Source organism: Corvus brachyrhynchos, unplaced genomic scaffold, assembly GCF_000691975.1.
Source record: "Corvus brachyrhynchos isolate BGI_N302 unplaced genomic scaffold, ASM69197v1 scaffold1, whole genome shotgun sequence".
Classification (NCBI taxonomy): domain Eukaryota; kingdom Metazoa; phylum Chordata; class Aves; order Passeriformes; family Corvidae; genus Corvus; species Corvus brachyrhynchos.
The window spans coordinates 9,001,314-9,020,858 of record NW_008237222.1 but is presented as its reverse complement, the minus strand read 5'-3'; the positions used below and the strand labels follow the sequence as shown (position 1 = coordinate 9,020,858).

General features: G+C 41.2%; 1 protein-coding gene across 1 annotated transcript in view; it reads left to right on the top strand.

Annotated features, from left to right (window-relative positions):
• Nucleotides 1–19,262, top strand: part of BEGAIN (brain enriched guanylate kinase associated) — a 150,231-nt gene extending 130,969 nt beyond the window's left edge. The window contains exons 6-8 of the mRNA XM_017729088.1: nt 9,714–9,821; nt 13,468–13,551; nt 17,155–19,262. Of these exons, the coding sequence (XP_017584577.1) occupies nt 9,714–9,821; nt 13,468–13,551; nt 17,155–18,528 (1,566 nt within the window). The 3' untranslated portion in view covers nt 18,529–19,262. The remainder of the gene's footprint in view (nt 1–9,713; nt 9,822–13,467; nt 13,552–17,154) is intronic.
• The last annotated feature ends 283 nt before the right edge of the window (nt 19,263–19,545 follow it).

Below are 19,545 nucleotides of genomic sequence, written 5' to 3'. Positions count from 1 at the left end.
TGCGCTCTCTTCGCTCCCCCTCTCTCTCTCTCTTACCCGCTTACTCTCTTGCTCTCTTGGGCCTGCTCCGAGCTGCGGCTGGCAGCTCTAAGCAGTGCCCCTGTACCCACACCCTTTGCAATAAACCGCATGTTCCAAGATCTGACTATAGAGATCTCTCGTCACCGTCAGTCCCGTCCGAACCACCCCCGCTGTCCTACAGGATCTTTCCTTTTTTATACTTTTTTTTTTTTTTTTTGGGGGGCAGTTGTTATTTAATGTAGTCATTATACTTGGTTATGGCAGTTTGAATTGGGATGCTACCAAAAAGACACTATTTAGCAGGGTATGAGGGGCTGGATATTTGAACAGAGTATTTTGTTTTAATGGATTTCCACTGCTTTGCCTTGAAAAGAGCTTATATGGATTTTCTCAAAATGTTCTCAAGGATCTGGTGTTGATTGGGGTGTGGGTTAAACACCAAACCTTAAATATCTTTACCCAACATGAGGTTTTACAAAGTAAATATCAGAGATATATTTTAATAAAAAATGGAGAGGCTAATTCACACAGAAAAGACACAAGTAAATTATGTTTATTCCCTGTACTACACTTACAATTTTTCAGCCAGCTCACCAAATCTTCCCAATCAATACCCCAGCTGATGTTTCAATGTATATTAAACAGATATGAGAGATCAGGGGAGCAGAATATAGAGACATGCACACATTGGACATGGACATGTTTAGAAAGATCAAATTCCACAAGAGGAAGAGCCCAAGATGTGGAAAAGTGAGGAGACGGAAGCCTAAGGTATAACAATAATGCAGCAATAATCCTAATAGCAGATTTGCCATTGTGACAAGCTCTGTGGGCAGGCCAGAGCTGCTGGGTTGGCTCTGGGCTGTTCAGGGTCCACCAAGCAGGGCTTGGGCACAAATCCTGCTCATCACAGGTTTTCAGTGCAAGAACGGCTTCTGTGCACTCAGGTGCACTCTGAACCCAGAGATGAAAAGTCAGCCTTGCCACAGGACTGTGATATATAAGAGAAACTTTTGTGAGAGGGAAGTACTTTAGCTCCCGAGAGACCATTTAGATAAACCATTCTTTTAGTCACAGGGAGAAAAGAAGAGACTTTAAGTTTTCTTCTGAACAACTAATTATTAAAAGAAAGGGTCAAAAGGTGACAGGAAATGTGAATTTCAAAATTCTTAGAGCTGAACAAATTATTAAAGAGCAAAGTACTGTAAATAATCTAGCCTTTACTTTTTTTATTTGGCTGGGAAATTGTCCTTGTTTAGGTAGTCAGGTCTAATTAGAATTCACTTGCATATTGAAGTAATCTGCAATGTATATGAATGAATTTAATATTCCAAAGTTCAGAATGCCACATTTTTCTTCCTAGACCATTTTACTTCTTTACTCAGAGAAATTAATGCTACCTCCTCTTTCTAGACTATCTAAGTAGTTAATTTAGGCAATATCCAGTCTCCAGTAATTTCTCCATTTCCACAGAGGAGCCTTTGTGGCTGGAAAGTTTGAGTGTCAGGCAATCAGTCCTTAGAGTGACAGCTTCAAGCTACAAGGCTGGTGAGCCTACCTTATGTGGCCTGCAGCAGTGGAACGTCTCCTTTTCTACCCATTCACACAATTTCTTTTTCTTTTTGCAAGATGTTTTGCTCCTTACCACTAGCTCAGCAGAAGACTCCATTCCTTTCATTTCACTATGACCATGTAATTGTTTTAAATTATTTTGCTGAGCTCCTAGGAGGAGTGAAAAGATAAAAAAAAAAATAATAATTAAGCTATGGGCAAGGACAGAAAATCCAGTCTCTCCCTGAGCCAACCCAAGGGTCATACATCTGTCACTTCCTTTTATCCCATGTGTTCATCATAAGAAAGGCCTGTCACATTGGAATAATGTTCTTGCCACTGTCTTCTTTATGTGGAAGAACTCCAACATGACTTAGATTTTTGCAGTAGGTAAAGCCTTAGGCAAAAGACACATCAACAACATATTTACTCTGACCTGCCCAGAAAAATGGGTATTTTCAAATCCTTAGTGCCATACGTTTGTCTCTGAAGAATGCAGCCTTGCCTGCAACCTTGGCAGCTTGGCAACATAAAATCACTTTAAATAAACATCTAATATTCTGTAGGATAAATATAATGAATTAGTCATTGCTCCTTACCATAAAGTAGCAGCACTCCTGAAAGCCAGGCTCTATTAGCATTTTGAAGAAGTATTGGGACAAGGATGGGTGTCCTGGGGATTACTGCAATGGGAAGCAAAGATGAGACAGTGGTAGATGATGAAGTGCAATCAGGATGCTGCCACAGCCTCTGCATACATCCCTACACATTCCTGCAGTTTTGTTTGTAACTTGATAAAGAATTACCTCATAAATCTGCTAAACATTTGGCTCTTTTCCTCTTTTGCTTGTAAAGATGCACATTCTTAAATAGACTTGTGTGTTCAGTGAATCTGTAAGTGAACATCTCCTTTGGATACTCATTTTGCTCTTAAACCAAAATAAGATTGTTATGCACAGAAGTGAAACTAAAAATTTAATGTGTATTAAATGTTGCTTTCATGCCGCAATGATCAGCCCCAAATCCTGCACCCCAAGGATCATGTTGTGAACTGGTATCAGTTGATACAGTTTCACTATTCATTGAAAAGTCTTTCATTATTATTTGCTCTTCTGATCTTGTCAGTTCACTGTTTTTATTACAGTTTCTGCCTGTGGGTGCAAGTGAGTGTGAGTAGGGGATATCCACTGCTCTTCACTGGCAGGTAAACTCACACAGAGCATCCATAAACAGGCACAAAGACAAACAAGTCATCTGTCATGAAAACATGAAGATCTGCAGAGCAGAAGTTAACATGCTTAAAATCAGGGATTACTGCAGAGAATATCCAGTAATTCCTGCAAATCTATCCTTTGCTTCTTTATGAGCCAATTGATAAAACAAATTATGCATATGATCTGCAAATAGAACAGCTGTTAACTTTCAGAGTTACAGGTGGAAAAAAGGTTTTATTTCCACCCCATTTCTCATTCTTGTTTTCTTTACCTTGTTGGCTATAACCCTGGCCAGGCCATGCCCACCACCACATATGTTTCTATTAAAGACTCTGCTTGCAATCTAAGATGTCCCTTATTGTGAACACTGTGCCTTGCTCAGCTGAGACCGTGACACACTTGAATGAGAAGAAAAGTGCACATTAGCTTGAACTAATCCACAATAGTACCCTCTGCAACAGCGAGAAGTATCCACACCTGGTGAGAGAGACCATTGCATAATCTCCCAATCTTCAATTTCACAAAGAATGGCTGTTTTTATTAATTGCTCACCAGGACACGAGATATGTACTGACAGATGCTATAAAACAAATTCATCCTCACTCATCACTGAAGTGCTGTCATTGAACTATCACTGAGAATGCACAGGGCATCTGGGGGCCCTTTCTTTGTGACAGATAACACACTCACATCCTCCATGATTGCTGTAATTATCAGTAATAACTAGATGTGGCATCACTGACTCCAGAAGGCATACATTCACATGCACCAAGTCAAGTAGGGAGTCTGTTTGGAGTCTTGATGGAATACCAGGGAAAAACATAAGTGAACTTGTACCATATTCCATGCATCCTTGTTCTCGATTTTATTAGGACCTAAAGATGTCTTAATTATATATTAAATCATCTCTGCATAACAATAAAAGCATTTGCTTATATGCAAATATCAGGATTTGCTAATAACAGAAATTTAAATTGTCATATCATAACAACGCCACTTACCACAGCAGTCCAGTGAGATGTGGCAGCCATACATTGCTACAGTACTCACAAGAGGACAGCATGGTTGAGGTTGGAAGGGACATCTCGGCATTATCTTCTTCAAACTCCCTGATCAAGCACCTACAGCAGGTCATCAAGGACCATGTCCAGGCAGTTTTTTAATATCTCCAGGGATGGAAACTCCACAGTATTGCTGGGCAACCTTTTTCAGTGCTCAGTCACCCTCAACAGTTAAAGAGGGGTACTCACAAGAGGACAGCATGGTTGAGGTTGGAAGGGACATCTCGGCATTATCTTCTTCAAACTCCCTGATCAAGCACCTACAGCAGGTCATCAAGGACCATGTCCAGGCAGTTTTTTAATATCTCCAGGGATGGAAACTCCACAGTATTGCTGGGCAACCTTTTTCAGTGCTCAGTCACCCTCAACAGTTAAAGAGTTTTCTATGTTCAGATGGCACTGCTTGAGTTTCATGTGTTGTGCCACTGGTATTGTGCCTGTTGCTTCTTGTCCTGTCACTGGGCACTTCTGAAGGGAGCCTGGATCTGTCCTCTTTGCACCCTCCCTTCAGGTATTTTTCCACATTTGATGAGATCCCACTCAAGCTGTATTTTCTCCAGGCTAAACAGTCCCTGCTCTCTCAGTCTTTCTTCAGAACAGAGATGCTCCAATCCCTTAATCATCTTCCTGGCCGTTTCTTAGACTCTCTCCAGCACGTCCATATCCACCTGTACTGAGCCTGAACAGGACACAGTACTCTGGGTGTGGTCACAGCAGTGCTGAAGGGAAGAATCGTGCTGGCAGCACTTTGCCTAATGCAGCCCAGGGTTACCTTTGGCCTTCTTTGCAGAGAGGAGACACACTGGTGGCTTGTGTTCAACTTGGATCCCAGCAGGACCTCCTGATCCTTTTCTGAAAAGCTTCAATGTGTGCTGGGTGGCCCCAAGCATACATTGGTGCAAGGGGTTGTTCCTCCCCAGGTGCAGGATCTTGCACCTATCCTTCTTGAAATCCATGAAGTTCCTCTCAGCCCATTTCTCCAGCCTATGAGGTCTCTGGGGAGTGCAGCACCACACTCTGCTGTACCAACCACTCCTCCCAGTTTGTCATCATCAACTGCTCAGTTTTGTCCTTCATGATTTCAATGAGGTTATAAAATATCACCATAAAATACATAGACTTTGGTTAGAAACTATATCACCACAGCACTTGTTTGCTGACTACAATCCGTGGAACAGTAAACCCCCTGCACTTTCTTAGCAGATACCTTAAAGCATAAGCAGTGAAAGATTGTGACTACTGTTCTAGGAGAAAAGTACTGAGTTAACAGTGTTACACTGGCCCACAAAGTTGGGGAATTTCTCCTGTCAGTGTTGTGTTCCCCCTGGACAAGAAGAGGAATAAAGAAAAAAGGGAACAAAGTTCTGCCTGTATTCCTCATCCAAAAACATTGTAGTACACCTCTGGCAAGGCGTTCACGATGGGATACCAGTATCATTCCGGTGGTGTTTGTAACAGAAAAAGTCTCTCTCTCTCTCTTTCTGTCAGTCATTTGGGCATTACTTATTAAGAATTATTTCCAAAGGAATACTGCTGGCCACTAATACCTTGCTGGTCAGTACTACCATTACATTATTGTCACTGTAGCATCGAAATTGCATCCACAGAAATGTTCCTTACAGGAACATCAAGAACAGATTTACTTTGCCATGTTTGAAAAGTCTGACATTTCCACAGACCAGTACTTCCCGTTTGCAAATTTGAGGCTGCTTTCCAAAGGTCTGTACACATCAGAGCTCCCACAGGACAGCAGAGATGACAGGAACCAGCCAAGCCCTGACTAATAGGCTGACACTACTCTATGGTAGGACACCCTCCAGCTGCTGGAAAGCAATGAAGGGAGACTGAAACATTACGAGAGAGAGAGAGAGAGAACTTTTAGCCTGCCCATTTCTGCTGGAGGACTAGAGTAGGAACCTTTGTGGATCCACTAATATGCAAGATAAGCAGATCTTTTCATCCAGCTTTTGTTACTTTTAAAAATGCACTTATCTATTAATTATTTCATGCTGAATCAACCTACCAAAATGCTTTTCACCCCACTTACATCACAGATTTCAAATGTAGGGACACGATGGCACCAAACACTTCTGAAAGCATCAACTTATACTTTTATGGATTTGTAAATATCTGAGCGATGTTTTCACCATGATAGATATAAATTATAAAAATGGCCCCAAGGTTCCAGACAGAGAATGTATATTTTATCATTTGGTTCCTTTGTGAAGAACAGATATGCAATTCCTTCCTCAGATCTGATGAGGAAGCACTGAGCTCATGCTAAATCCAGGATAGGAGCAAGGTGCCCTCAAAATCGGTGCTGTGATTGCTGGAGTCACCCAGCAGTACCAATTTGGTCTGACTCAGATGTGGGCACATGATTGTAGTTCTCTTGTGTTAGTCAGACACTACAGAGCTGTATTCTTGTGTGCTGACTCTGTGGCAAGGGATGAGGGAGGCAGAAGATGCGCAGAGCTGACTCAACAAAGATTTCTAGACAAGGACCCACCAGGCGCTCAGCCCGCTGCCATCTATAGCTCTGGCATTTTGGAGTGGACTTCAGGAGCCCTCAGCCCAGCTGCAAGCTATTGGCATATCAATAACACCATTGATTTAATTCACTACTGGGTTTTGAGAGACAGGGTATTAGCACCTGCAGAGCAGAAAGCAGTGCCAAAAGGAGGGAGGAGGGGTCACCAGCCTTATGGAAGAGTAGGAGGACCAACCTTCTATAAGCTACCAAAAATAGAGGGATCTGCCAAAAGAGGTTACAAGTAAAATAAACACTTATATTTGTAACTCGTGATCACAGCATTGATATTATTATTCCCATCCTCCTTTCATACCTCTCTGACAATTTGATGCTGAATATATGATTGTTTGACTGCAACTGGAGAGCTCAAAGTTGCAGTCCCCTGTGACCAACAATCCTTCTAATGCAGTGATCCAGCACTACCACACTGTCTCTTCCAGCTGTGCTATACTCCCACAGCTGGTGTCAGGATTAAGCCTTTGTCCTCTTGTTGCCACCACTGCACCACAATAATGTCTGTCTGAAGCTCTGAACTTCCAGAGATGAACACACAGTGTGTGGCCAACACGCCAAAGGATTTCAGTGTCCTGCCCGCCCTTAGGCTACCTCATTTTGCTGCGTTGAAACAGACTCCTTGCTCATGTCAACAACACTGATTTCAAGAGAAAGATGTGAAATAATAATGGTGGAGAAGACTGGGACTGGCCTTTCCTTCTTACTCTTCCGCAGCACTACAGAGATGTTTATTACTTTGGTGTCCACCTGCTAACCTGTATATTATAAATTTGAACTGAGGCGAGTTTTACAGTTCAAAAAATACAGAATATCTTTTAAAGTCACTCTTGAGCAGGTACAAAGTCTGGGAAACATCATCCAAATGTTATCATAAATGAAATAAAGTGAAATCATAATTCAGCAAGATTCAGCCTTACTCAAATGCAGTGGAAAGTAGTGCTTCCAATGCCTGAATCTGCTGCCCTTTTATTAGTTTCTCTCCTGAAAACTGTAAATCCTTGATCAGATATTCTCTCCTGAACTGCAAAATAGAATGACTGAAGTTCAATTTGGCTAGGCAAGAGCAACAGTAACTGAGATCAGAGAGATTTAGAGCAGCAGAGTTCTACAAATCAGCTGTCCTGGCATGACAACTCGTCATAAAAGGACTGATAAAATCTTCCATATGAATGGTTATTTGGAAGATTAAGTCTGTGGACATGGATCCTTCAAAAGCATGAAATTACTTAGAAAATTGAGGGGACACTTTTTTTGTGGGTACTTAGGTAGTCCCTTTTCTACCCCATTACACAGCTAAATACCTCTGGAAATGTAATCTTCAGTCACAGTCTCAAAGGAGACAGATTTTTAGAGGTGCACAGATGGCCAGGAGGTTTACAAAGTGCCTAGTTGTTTAGTTCACTATAAAATCAATGAGAGTTAAGGGTCTCATATAAAACCATGTCGATCTGCCTAATTAAAAAAAACATCCCTGTGTCTGGTTAAAATCAGTAAGGTTGGAGCCTTGCAAGCTCTCAAAGCTGCACTTTGGCCTTCCATGAGGTAGTCCCAAGGCAGGAGTGCCTGATCAATGGGAACGAGGAGAGGAGAGGTGTCAAGCCTGAACCAGCCTCCAGACACAGCTGAGCTGTCAGGACAGAGGGCTGGCAACAGCAGGGAATAGACAGTCCATAGAAAAACTGACATTAAAATAGGCCAGTCCAGACCTTCACAGAGACACTTCAATCATATCTGCACAGTTTAAAGCAAGCTGTGGGTTTGCTTAGACCATTCGAGAAGATGTTTTTCTTTAAATAGCAGCTTAGGAGGAGAGCTGCCACTTCCAATTTAATCACCCTCCTTTAATACAGGCCAGTGCTTTGCAGCTGGATAATTAACCTTGATATTCGTTGGGACTTCAAAACACCCAACTCCCATTGCTGTCAATTAGCTGACGATGCCAAGCATGTGTTGATAGAAGACTTTTTGTGACCCTGGCAATATGGCATTTGGGAAATTTCAGTCCTTCACAACTAGTTTAGAATGGGAAGTGACATTCACAGAATCACAGAATGGTTGAGGTTGGAAGGGACCACTGGAGGTCATCTAGTCCAATCTCCCTCCTCAGATAGGGTCCTCTGAAGCACTTTACCCAGAATTGTGTCCAGGGAGATTTTCAGTATCTCCAGGGAAGGAGACTCCTCAGCTTCTATGGGCACCCTGCTGCAGTGCTCGGCCACCCTCACAGTACAGAATTCCTTCCTCATATTCACGTGAACTTCCCATGTTCCAGTTTCCACCTGTTGCCTCTTGTCCTGCTGCTCAGCACCACTGAGATTTATGAATTATGAATTTTGGATTGAGTTCACTGAACAAAACAGATGTACATTAGGGTTCACCCTACTTTCTGCTCTTATGGCATCGTAACTTTCTAAAAGACCCTCAAGATAATTTTCAACCTTCTTGTTGCAGCTCTGAGTGCACAGAAGATGCCTTGATCTCAGGGCATTCAGAAGGTTCCATACTTTTTTAATGCCAATGTAAGGCTGGAGGCAGGGTTATAAATGACTGGCACACAATGATTTTTGATATAAGAGGCAATAAAATAAACACTGCATATCAAAATGAGACAAAATATGGGAAGGGCCAGTGACATTTCATTCTTTCCACTGATTTCTTTGCATTTATAATAAAGAGTTACAGCACACTGGTAACAAGTTTAAATTAGGGGGAGAAAGAAATTTGAATCAGACTGTTTTCCTGATATGCCACAGTGGGTTGTGTTCTGCTAATGAGTGTTAACACTGCAATCAGGTAAACATTCACCTTGAGAAATGAACAGCCTTAATCAGAGCTTTTAAATCAGCCAGAACAGTCAACAGCTAAAATGATATTGGCTCAAACACAACTGCTTTTCTTTTTAAATATTGTTCTTCCTTCCTTATGAGAATGGGAAATAATAGCATAAGTGGAACATTCTTGTAGCAAAAGAGCAGCTCCAGTCCCTTCCGTGTTAGAAACCCTCTCCTGTGACTAAGAAGGATGTATTGATTGAGGCTCAATACAACATTTTTGCACTGGCTAACTTAAAGTCTTTTGTGAAGGTTCCTAATGGCAGCTCAATCTGACCTCCATATTTCTAAAGGACTTTGCTGCATCTGCTGAGTACAAATAGCAAAATAATGGAGAAAACCAATGGGGGGGGGTGGAGGAGAAAGAAAAAAGAAATATTGGTCTGTTGTGCTTTTCTCTGGATTTGAGAATGACATCAGTCTATGGGCCTTTATCTGAAATATTCTGACAGTAGAAAAAACACTGACTCCTCCATTGTCTACACAGGGTCAGCACTATGAAGAGGAAAAACGGGCTTTGAGCCATGAAATAATTGCACTCAATAATCACTTAATAGAAGCCAAGGTGACGATAGATAAGTTGTCAGAAGACAATGTAAGTATTTAAATGTGCAACTGTATTATTTTTGATATTATATTCAGAAAAAAATTAGGTCTTGCACTTCCCATGAAATTATAGAATAATTTTTTATGTTTGTATAAAATATAACTTGTCGCCTCAACAGTTAAAATTTATGTATGTTTGTTCCCATCATTTCGTAAATCTGGCTCTCCTTATCCTATGAGGTGAGACTTTTCACTGATATTTTTTTCTTTATGTCTAGCCTGAAACTGATGAAAAAATATTCTAAGAGATGGCAATATTCCCACATTGATTTTGCCATCAGTACAGCAAACTGGTGCAAGCACATGGTCAGAGCTTTTGCAGGGTCACGTGTGGAGTGAGGACTCATCAGAAGGATTTTAGGCACAGTGTAAACCCCAACATTTCCTGCAATTCTTTGTTCTTTCAGTCTTTGCTCACCAAAAGGCCCAGCACAAGGGAGCTCTGCTAGCAGAAGGTAGGATTGACCCAGCCTGGTCACTCAGATCACTCCTGCAGGGAGCAGGAGACGGGCTTTCCCCAGCAGTTGTTAATGTGTAACAATTTACCTGTCTCTGTGTGGGACAAAACAGGGAACATCTCTGGTGATTGTCACCCTGCGTCTCATTAAACACTGCTGCAAAATGGCATGAGTACTGCAGCTGGCAACAAGCTCATTAAATTCTTCCTGAGACAAACCTACAAAGACAGCAAAGAGAGGAATATTGCAGGCATTTAGTTCATTATTGTGCCATTCCTTCCACACTTAATAAAAAATTCATCTACAGAGGACATGTTTCTGTTAGTACTTATTTTTCAGCATCTTATATTCAATCTTCCCGAATTTCACATGAACTCCTAATCATAGCTGGGAGCATTTGATCCCATTAAAATGCCTGCCGATGTGAACTCTGTCTGTGCAATTAACAGCTTTCCAACAGAAACAAAAAGTTCCCAATCTGACCCCTTACTTTTATAGAAGTTGAGTTGAAAGAAGAGTTACTTCACAACTCTACCAGCTGTAAGTAATGGACTGTGGTAAATGTAATGGGCTACATTCAGGTTTTGGAAGCACAGGTATACCTCCAGACTAATTCAGCTGAAATCAGTGGAGTTATTTCTGCTTTAAAATACAGGTGGAAAAAAATTGCAGAACTCTCCCTTTAAGTGTGCATGCATTTACACTACTTCAGGAGTCAGGTTTGAACCCACATTTGAAGTGTTTTCAATATTCATAGTGGTACTCTGAGCATTAGAATATGATCCAGAGACCTCAAATAACAGTACCACTGCATCGGACTTGAAGTTGGGTCACAGAAAAAGTTCTGCCCTTGCAGGATTCAAGAAAATTGCATGAAGTTGAGTCAGGGGAGGTTTAGGTCGGATATCAGGAGAAGGTTCATTCCCCAGAGGGTGGTTGGGCACTGGAACAGGCTCCCCAGGAAGTGGTCATGGCCCCAAGCCTGACAGAGTTCAAGAAGCATCTGAACAATGCTCACAGGCACATGGTGTGACTCTTGATATCTTGGTCTTGGGGATTGTCCTGTGCAGGGCCATCGATGATCCTTGTGAGTCCCTTCCAACTCAGGATAACCTGTGATTTTGTGTAGTATTACTGATAAAAGTAAAGGTTACATTCCAAATTTTAAAATAAAGGACTATGAAGCAAACCACTAGTATTATACCTAAGTAGAGAAGCGATAAACTGAAGAATCCTACATGGGGAGAAAGTTTTTGTACTGGCAAGATCTCTTCCTTCAAATCTATTTCCTGTTACTCTTCTGACAGAAGTGTAAAATGATGCTTTTGATACAAAAATATATTTCAAACTGTGGGAAACACTTCTGGCATTAGTTGCCAGTTATTGTTCTAGTTGCCACAGATATGGTTGGTTTCCATTTAGGCAGATATTAAAGGAGAGAAAGTCGGTCCAGTCACATGGCTCGGCCCAGCAGGTTGAGAACAAAGTGCATGTGGCACATGTAGCTCACATGTAATTTTTCTGTAGTAATTTTTAAAGCTGCTAAAAATAAAGTGTCAGAAATGCTTTTTGTACTCTCCATGACAACCACTGCGCAGAAAGAGAGGCACACAGCTTTAGAAGAAAGGATTAGATTCTGGAGAGATATCATTTTTGTGTGCCTGGAAATGCCATATGGGACTCAGGGTACCTGTCTGTGCTATACTCTGTGCAGCAATATATTATGGGTTTAATGTGCATGCAACGTGTCAGAATCACATGCACGTGCAACAGATTTTACTTCTAAATTGAATTCTTGGGTTCTTACATTTTCACGGATGAAAATAGTGTGTCCTGATATGAAATTTAAGACCCACATAAATGAGTATGCCTCCACAATACATTTGAGGCAGAAGTGGCATGGATAAAATCTCACAAAGACACAGAAAAAAACCACAAAATAAAATTGTCTAAAGGTCGTTGAATACGAAGATATATGAACTAATGTTCATAGGAAAATTATTCCCATACCTCATAGACTTACAAGAACATCTTGCTGCATGTTATTACAAATACCTTAAAATGGTATTTTAAAAGAGAGGAAATTTTCTTTTTCACAGAAAAATTTCTCTATCAGTTTTTAAGAGAATAAATGGAGCTATAAAAATCGGCATGCAATAAAATTATTAACACCAGAGAAAATCGAAATCATATCAATATTCTACAACATTTGCCTATAAACATATGCTAATTTTTACAGATTAACACAGGCCAGTGCCAATAGCACTTTTATTCTTTGTATATTTTGTTTCTTCCCACCTATAAAGTCAGCTTCTATAGCCAGCTGTGGCTAGGGCAACTAGATAAGGAAAAGGAAAAACAACATACAACTCTTACCTTCAGGGACCCAGAGATACTGGTTGAAGGATACAGTTACGCAGTCATGTGTGCTAAATTAAATTTAGGTGAAGGGCAAATATGTGTGCCGAATTTTCCCATTAAATAGGCTGTGGGAGCCATCCACTATGAAGATAGCATAAGAAGCTTGCTTAAATTCTCTCCTTTCCTGTGTGGAATTCTCATGGTAACTTCTTGCTCAGTGAAAATATTCTGCTCTGCAGCATCAAATATTTGCAGTGAGATTTAATATATTTCTATAGCTGCATTCTGCAAGACATTAAAGGGGCCAGGAACCAGCAAGAAAAATCAAAAGGAGAGAGTCTCCCTTTTTAAAAAAAGACACATTGTATATTTCTGCAGTGAATTTCTCCACAATCTCATAAGATTATTTTAGCACTTTCTAAAGCAGTATTTTAATGCTAGTCTGGATAATAATCAGTAAAAATTTTCTTTTTTGCTTAAAAGATCATGGTTTTTAACCTTCACAATACCATGCATGTTAACAGTATAAAATTCTGTTCTTAATGGTAAGCATCCATCTTCTGAAATGCAGATTACTGTTCTGTTGTAACAGGTTTCAAAAGTTTATTCTTAGTAATTTTATCAGCCTTCCCAGAGCAAAGGGGGAAATATCTCTGGGATGTGCAAGAAACACAGCATCTTAATTTGTTTAGAAGTTAAAGTATGCTCCAAATCTCCCCAAAGTGAATTTTCAAAAGATTGATCAGGCATGGGGAAAAGGCTGAAATCCACAAGCACTTTGCAAACTTTAAAGAGGCTATTTTTTGTTTTTTCCAGGAGCTCTACAGGAAGGACTGCAATTTGGCTGCTCAGCTGCTCCAGTGCAGCAAGAACTACGACAGGGCACATAAACTTTCAGAGGTAATGTGACCAAGCCTCTTGAATATTCAAGGATATAAATATTGTATGGAAAGCAGGTTATTTTGCACGTATAAATTCCAGCATTTTTTTGCCCTTAAGGCTTTTATTCCTGCACACACCTTCCTTTAAGCTGCAGGAGGCCTTGTGCACCTGCTGGTGTTCTGTGCAGTCGAGGGAACTGCTGACAAAATCACAGCCCATGGTGGAACTTAAAGGTACTCTCTTCCCCAAAACCTCTCCTATCCTGTAGAATGGGCCTGCACTGATTGCCTGTAAAACAAAGGTTTTAGCAACACTGAAGTGCTGTGAGCTCTAGAATGCAAAATGCTGGGCAGGAGCAGTGGGGTGAGAGCAGGGAAATGACAAGCTACAGGCGTCAGAGATCCTGATATAATCAATTTTCCTCCTGAAGCTATTTTCCAGTCCAGCTAGTTTCCAAACCTTAATTTTAAAATGGACTGACAGAACAAATATCTTTTTGTAAAGAAACCAGAGCACCGAATGATTGATTTCCAAGGTGTAAACTTTAATTAATAATCCTCGCTTCCAAGGAAACAAGGCTTGAGAGATAGGCTCCTTAAAGGGGAGGTAAATATTATTTTAGTGAACAAGACAGTCTTTAGGGATCCAGGCCCTTCACAAAGCAATAGCACCTTCCTCACATGTATTGCTTCAGTGAAGTTTACAGAGAATAGCTTTTCCTTCATCAATCCCATCAGGTCAACATTCCCCCAAACAGCCTCTCAGGAAATTCTGCAGTGGAATATTGCAAAATTAAATTTGGAATGTACAAACCGTTTATAAGCCAGTAGATGGTTTCAGAGCACTAAACAACCCTGTTAAATAAAGATGGAGCAAGATTCTTCTGTCAAACAGGCAATGATTTTCTGAACAGAGACAGAATTTCCAAATTAACCATTATCTTGGTCCTGTTATTTTTTCCTGTTAACTGACTTCCCTTAGCAAATTGTATCCAGGAATTATCATTACATTACTCACACTTGAAAGCACCCTACCTGTTACAATTAGGACTTTAAAAGCACTTAGCTGTTCATTTACAGAGAAGTATCACAAATGTGAGCTCTCCCCACAATTTCCCAGACTGTCGTATACTCCGTTCAATGGGCAGTCTCCACTCATAAGTCCAAGTATTTATTAATTTAGCAAGTGTGAATGTGCTGTCACAGCCAATAAATTCCTTACAAATGCAAATATTGCCTGATAAACTATTGTATGTTATCCAGAAACCTAAACTCTAGTACAATATAATAATGTGACAGCAGAATCATTTTAGTAATTCCAGTTTCCAGTGCAATGCCCAGAAAACAATGTTCTTTTTAACACATTTCATAATACTAATAACGTATATAAAATAGATCAAACAGTGGTGCTACAGGATACTGAAATAAGAGCTGTCCCATACAGCATTTTCACATTCAGTTAACTGTATTTTTTTTCCTCATTTCTATGGCAATTTACACCAGGCCTATTTTACAACCTGTTTATTCAATCTTTGTTGCATCTGTACTTACTATGACTAATGTTGCTGTCTGCCAGCAGACTGGCAATGTCATTTATTTCCAATGGAAGACATATGAGTTAATTAGCAACGTAATGATTAATCCAAAATATCCTGGAAGGTCTGTTGATTGAAAAAACACTCATACTACTACAAATAACAAGAATGCCATTTCACTACATGCCTTATTTTCAACACACTGAGGTTTGAGGATTAAACCAGCTTTAAAAATTTCCCAATGAAGCTAAAAGAGGAGATCCATATCTTATACAATGTGAGACCATGACAAGGTGCAGGCACCTTAAATTTCCTTTGCCAAAAATAAAGGGGAGGGGGGCAATTACTGTTATTTGTAGTGTTCTCTCCTCTAGAGGAACAAATTTAAGGAGGAAGTGAGATTGCTAAGGTCATAAGGTTAACCACTGATGATTTTGTGAAGAGGAATTTGGTTTCTAGTTATAAAAAGAAAGTGCTGAGTAAATCAGAGTTCAGCCAAGCACTGAAGGGATAAATTCCCAAGTGGCATAAATCAACACAGATATTAAAGGAGCTATCACAATCACAAACTCAAAACTTATTCCAAACATGAATTCTTCTGATTTCCAGCAAGAAATACTGAGAAGCAACCTCTCTCACATTGCTGTCTGATCATTGATAGAGATCTGAAGTGAGCAAGGCAGATAAAATTTGACAGGAAAGCATGTTTGGTGATACCTGAGTAGGCATCCAAGGAGTGTCATCGCTCTCTCTCCTCTGGTCCACATGACAGAATTGCAGGTGAAACCACCATCCACAGCCCTGATCCTGACTTTCTAAAAAAAACCCTATATGATTTCTGATGCATAAGAGACTTGTTGATTAACTCTGTCACAGGAATCACAATCTGAGTTCAGGTCTTAGTGCTTATTTCTATCAGCATGGAAGGACATGTTGAGGCTTATATGGATGGTTGATCTGACAAGCAGTGTCTGACCGAAGGGGCAAGGAAGCCAGCTTGATTTGCTTCTTCCCAGCACAGGTATAATCCTGTCACAGCAGCCAGTACCACACTATAAGTGTCAGCCAGCTTTACTGCATCTTCAAAGAGCACTGTTTATCAAATGTGATGCTGGAGGGCAGGAGCCAGTTTGGCATGGGGTTGTAGGCAAGATGAGCTCAAGGAAAGGCAAAAGAAGAACAGAATAGATCTGATCTCTTCCTCCTCCTTCCTCACCCCCAGAGAGACCTCTGCACACCCACACTCCAACTGTAAATCACACCCAAGCACACAGTCTGGAAAGTGTTGCTGTAGGCTGTAATTCCCTACCTGCCTTTTTAAGATTGTTGTTTACTACATACTTTATTTACATCAGTAAAGTAAACCTGGAAGTGCTGGGTTAACGGCTGGACTCAATGAGTGTAGAGGCCTTTCCTGACCTGAGCGATTCTATGATCATTCCTACCCAACCTGAATTAATTTGGAAGGAAACATTTCAGTTTCACATGTTATCCATGAGGGAAAGCAGATGAAGATGTACAAATATTAAGTAAACAAAGGTCATTTGATTACATTTATTTCCAGAAAGGCACAAAGATTGTGGCCATCACATTAGCCAAAGAACCATGCATAGTGAGCTATGTAATGTCATAAGCAGCACTCATCTGACAGCTCTATTAACGTGCGCCCTTTTCTCCTTTCTCCTTGCCATCTCTTTATGTTGCAGTTGCCAACTGACTTTCAGGAAAGAGTCAGCATCCACCTGGAAAAACACGGCTGCAGCCTTTCTGTCCCCTTGTGCCACACTTCTTACACTGACACCATTCCCACTTGCGTCATTGCCAAAGTACTGGAAAAACCAGACCCCAACAGCTTGTCCTCACACTTGTCAAGCCCATCTACAAGGGATCTCAATTTTCAGGACTCCGCTGGAAAAGTCGGACAAAGACCCCAGTACAAGTCCGACATCTACTGCAGTGACACGGCCCTTTACTGCCCCGAGGAGAGGAGGAGGGAGAGGCGGCCAAGTGCAGACACGCAGGTGAAAGACGTGGGCTTCCTGCGGTCCCAAAACTCCACGGACAGCTGCCATCTCTTTATGTTGCAGTTGCCAACTGACTTTCAGGAAAGAGTCAGCATCCACCTGGAAAAACACGGCTGCAGCCTTTCTGTCCCCTTGTGCCACACTTCTTACACTGACACCATTCCCACTTGCGTCATTGCCAAAGTACTGGAAAAACCAGACCCCAACAGCTTGTCCTCACACTTGTCAAGCCCATCTACAAGGGATCTCAATTTTCAGGACTCCGCTGGAAAAGTCGGACAAAGACCCCAGTACAAGTCCGACATCTACTGCAGTGACACGGCCCTTTACTGCCCCGAGGAGAGGAGGAGGGAGAGGCGGCCAAGTGCAGACACGCAGGTGAAAGACGTGGGCTTCCTGCGGTCCCAAAACTCCACGGACAGCACTGTCGAAGAAGACGGTTTCCATTCCAGCTTCTCCCACGAAGCCTTCCCAGAGTACATTACCTCTCTGCCAACCTCCAGCTCCTACTCCAGCTTCAGCGTCACATCTGAGGAGAAGGAGAATGCCCAAGCCAACACTCTGACAGCCTCCCAGCAAGCGATCTACATGAGCAACCGAGACGAACTGTTTGAGAGGAAGTCACCGGCGGGTTACGAGCATCAGGGGAGCCCCAGGTTTGCCAAGCCCAAACCCGCACAGCACATGGAGCTCGCTGACGACAACGAGAACTCACCCACTTTTACCAGGACTCTGCCTCCATATGCAAATGAACCTTTTCATTTCTCAGCCATAACACCACAGCAGGCTTTAGCAAACCAGAAAATGAGGAACGAGTGCAGGAGCACCCACCTTTCAGAAGAAGACTTGCCAGGGCGATGGAGGCAGCTGAGTGTGGAGGACATTGGAGCGTACTCCTACAGGAACACTGGCAGGCTGTCACCCTGCAGTTTCTCAGAGCAGTACTACAGCAGCCCCATCAAGAAGGGGGACAGTCGAACAAGCCCCATCTATGCTAGTTACAAAGCAGACAGCTGCTCAGAGGGAGACGACATCTGCCAAAGCAGACTTGTGGATTCTTGCTTCCTGAGAACAGACAGTGGCCTGAACATTGACATCAGCACAAGCTGTAAACAGGAAAAGTTGCCCACTTACAAAACAAAGGAATCAAGAGACCAAAAAACCGAAAGGATCACTGTCCAGTTATGCAGTAGCAAAAACATCGAAAATAGCCCAGTATTGAAAAGAGAATACGTGGATGTGAGCCCCAACAGCTCAGCAGAGTCCCTCAATCAGAGTTCAGTGGAGGCTTCAGAAATCCACCAGTCTTCCATGGATCAAGGAAGTCATTCGGGTATTCACAGCAAACAGCAGCAGTTTCAGCGGACTGGGAGCACTGGTCTGAGTCGGAAGGACAGCCTTACAAAAGCACAGTTATATGGAACCCTTCTGAACTAGGCATCTCCCCAGCTGGCAATAAGACAGCAAACAACAGGAAGGAAAGAGCATTTGATACTTCTAGTGAACAATAAGGTTCTAAGAAACAGGATTATTATAAAATATATATTCATAATGGTACTATATGTTTAAAACAAAATCTCTTCAAAAACGTTATACAGCACTTTTCACTTGACATCCTTTCCACATGGGAGACCGTCCCCTCCCCTCTTTTATAAACCTGAAATATTTTTATAAACAAAAATGTATTTATTAGACTATCCTAAGCTATTTGAGCAGAATTCTTTTCCCTTCAAGCAGGTTTCTTATTTATTTTTGTGCATGAGGCCATCTGTGCCTAAATTCTTGGAGGAAAAGGGTAAAATCATGATGGCAGTGACAAAAAAAAAATAAACCCACCTGATAAAATACCATAAAATGTCATGTGAAATCAAAACAAAAATAGTGAATTTGAAGAAGTATATTTTTTAAGAAGAATGGAATTGTATCTTAAGTTATTTCATACAAATGTATTTATGAGTGACTAATGTATGCACAAAGTGATACTAATATTTTGTTCTTTTAATCCACTGTGTTTCTGCTTTCCTATTTTTCCTTGTATACTACCTCAAAAGTAATTGAGGGTTTCTTTGTCACATTTTCTGTAGGCTTGCATTTATATTGTCTAAAATGCATGCAGTGTCATAATTAATACTGTATTTTGCATAACTTAATAAAAGACACCAGTGGATATATTTCGGGGTTGTTTTTCCCTTAATTCAATAGAACACAGAATTGCTCTGAGGGGCATCAGTCCAGCAAAAGTTGACTAAAGCTCGTGAACTGGATTGCTTTCTAAAGGAGTGTGTCTTTCTTTGTAAGCTCCAGAGAAATCTGGTTCACAGCGCATGGCCTCTGGGTGTGGGAGGGTGACTTCTCATCAGCCTGTTGAAAGTAAGAAAGGAAAAAAAATGTTTATCCAGTCTTGAGTTCACTAGAGGGTTCTGTATTTTCTGGAAAATTACTCAAAAACCAGTG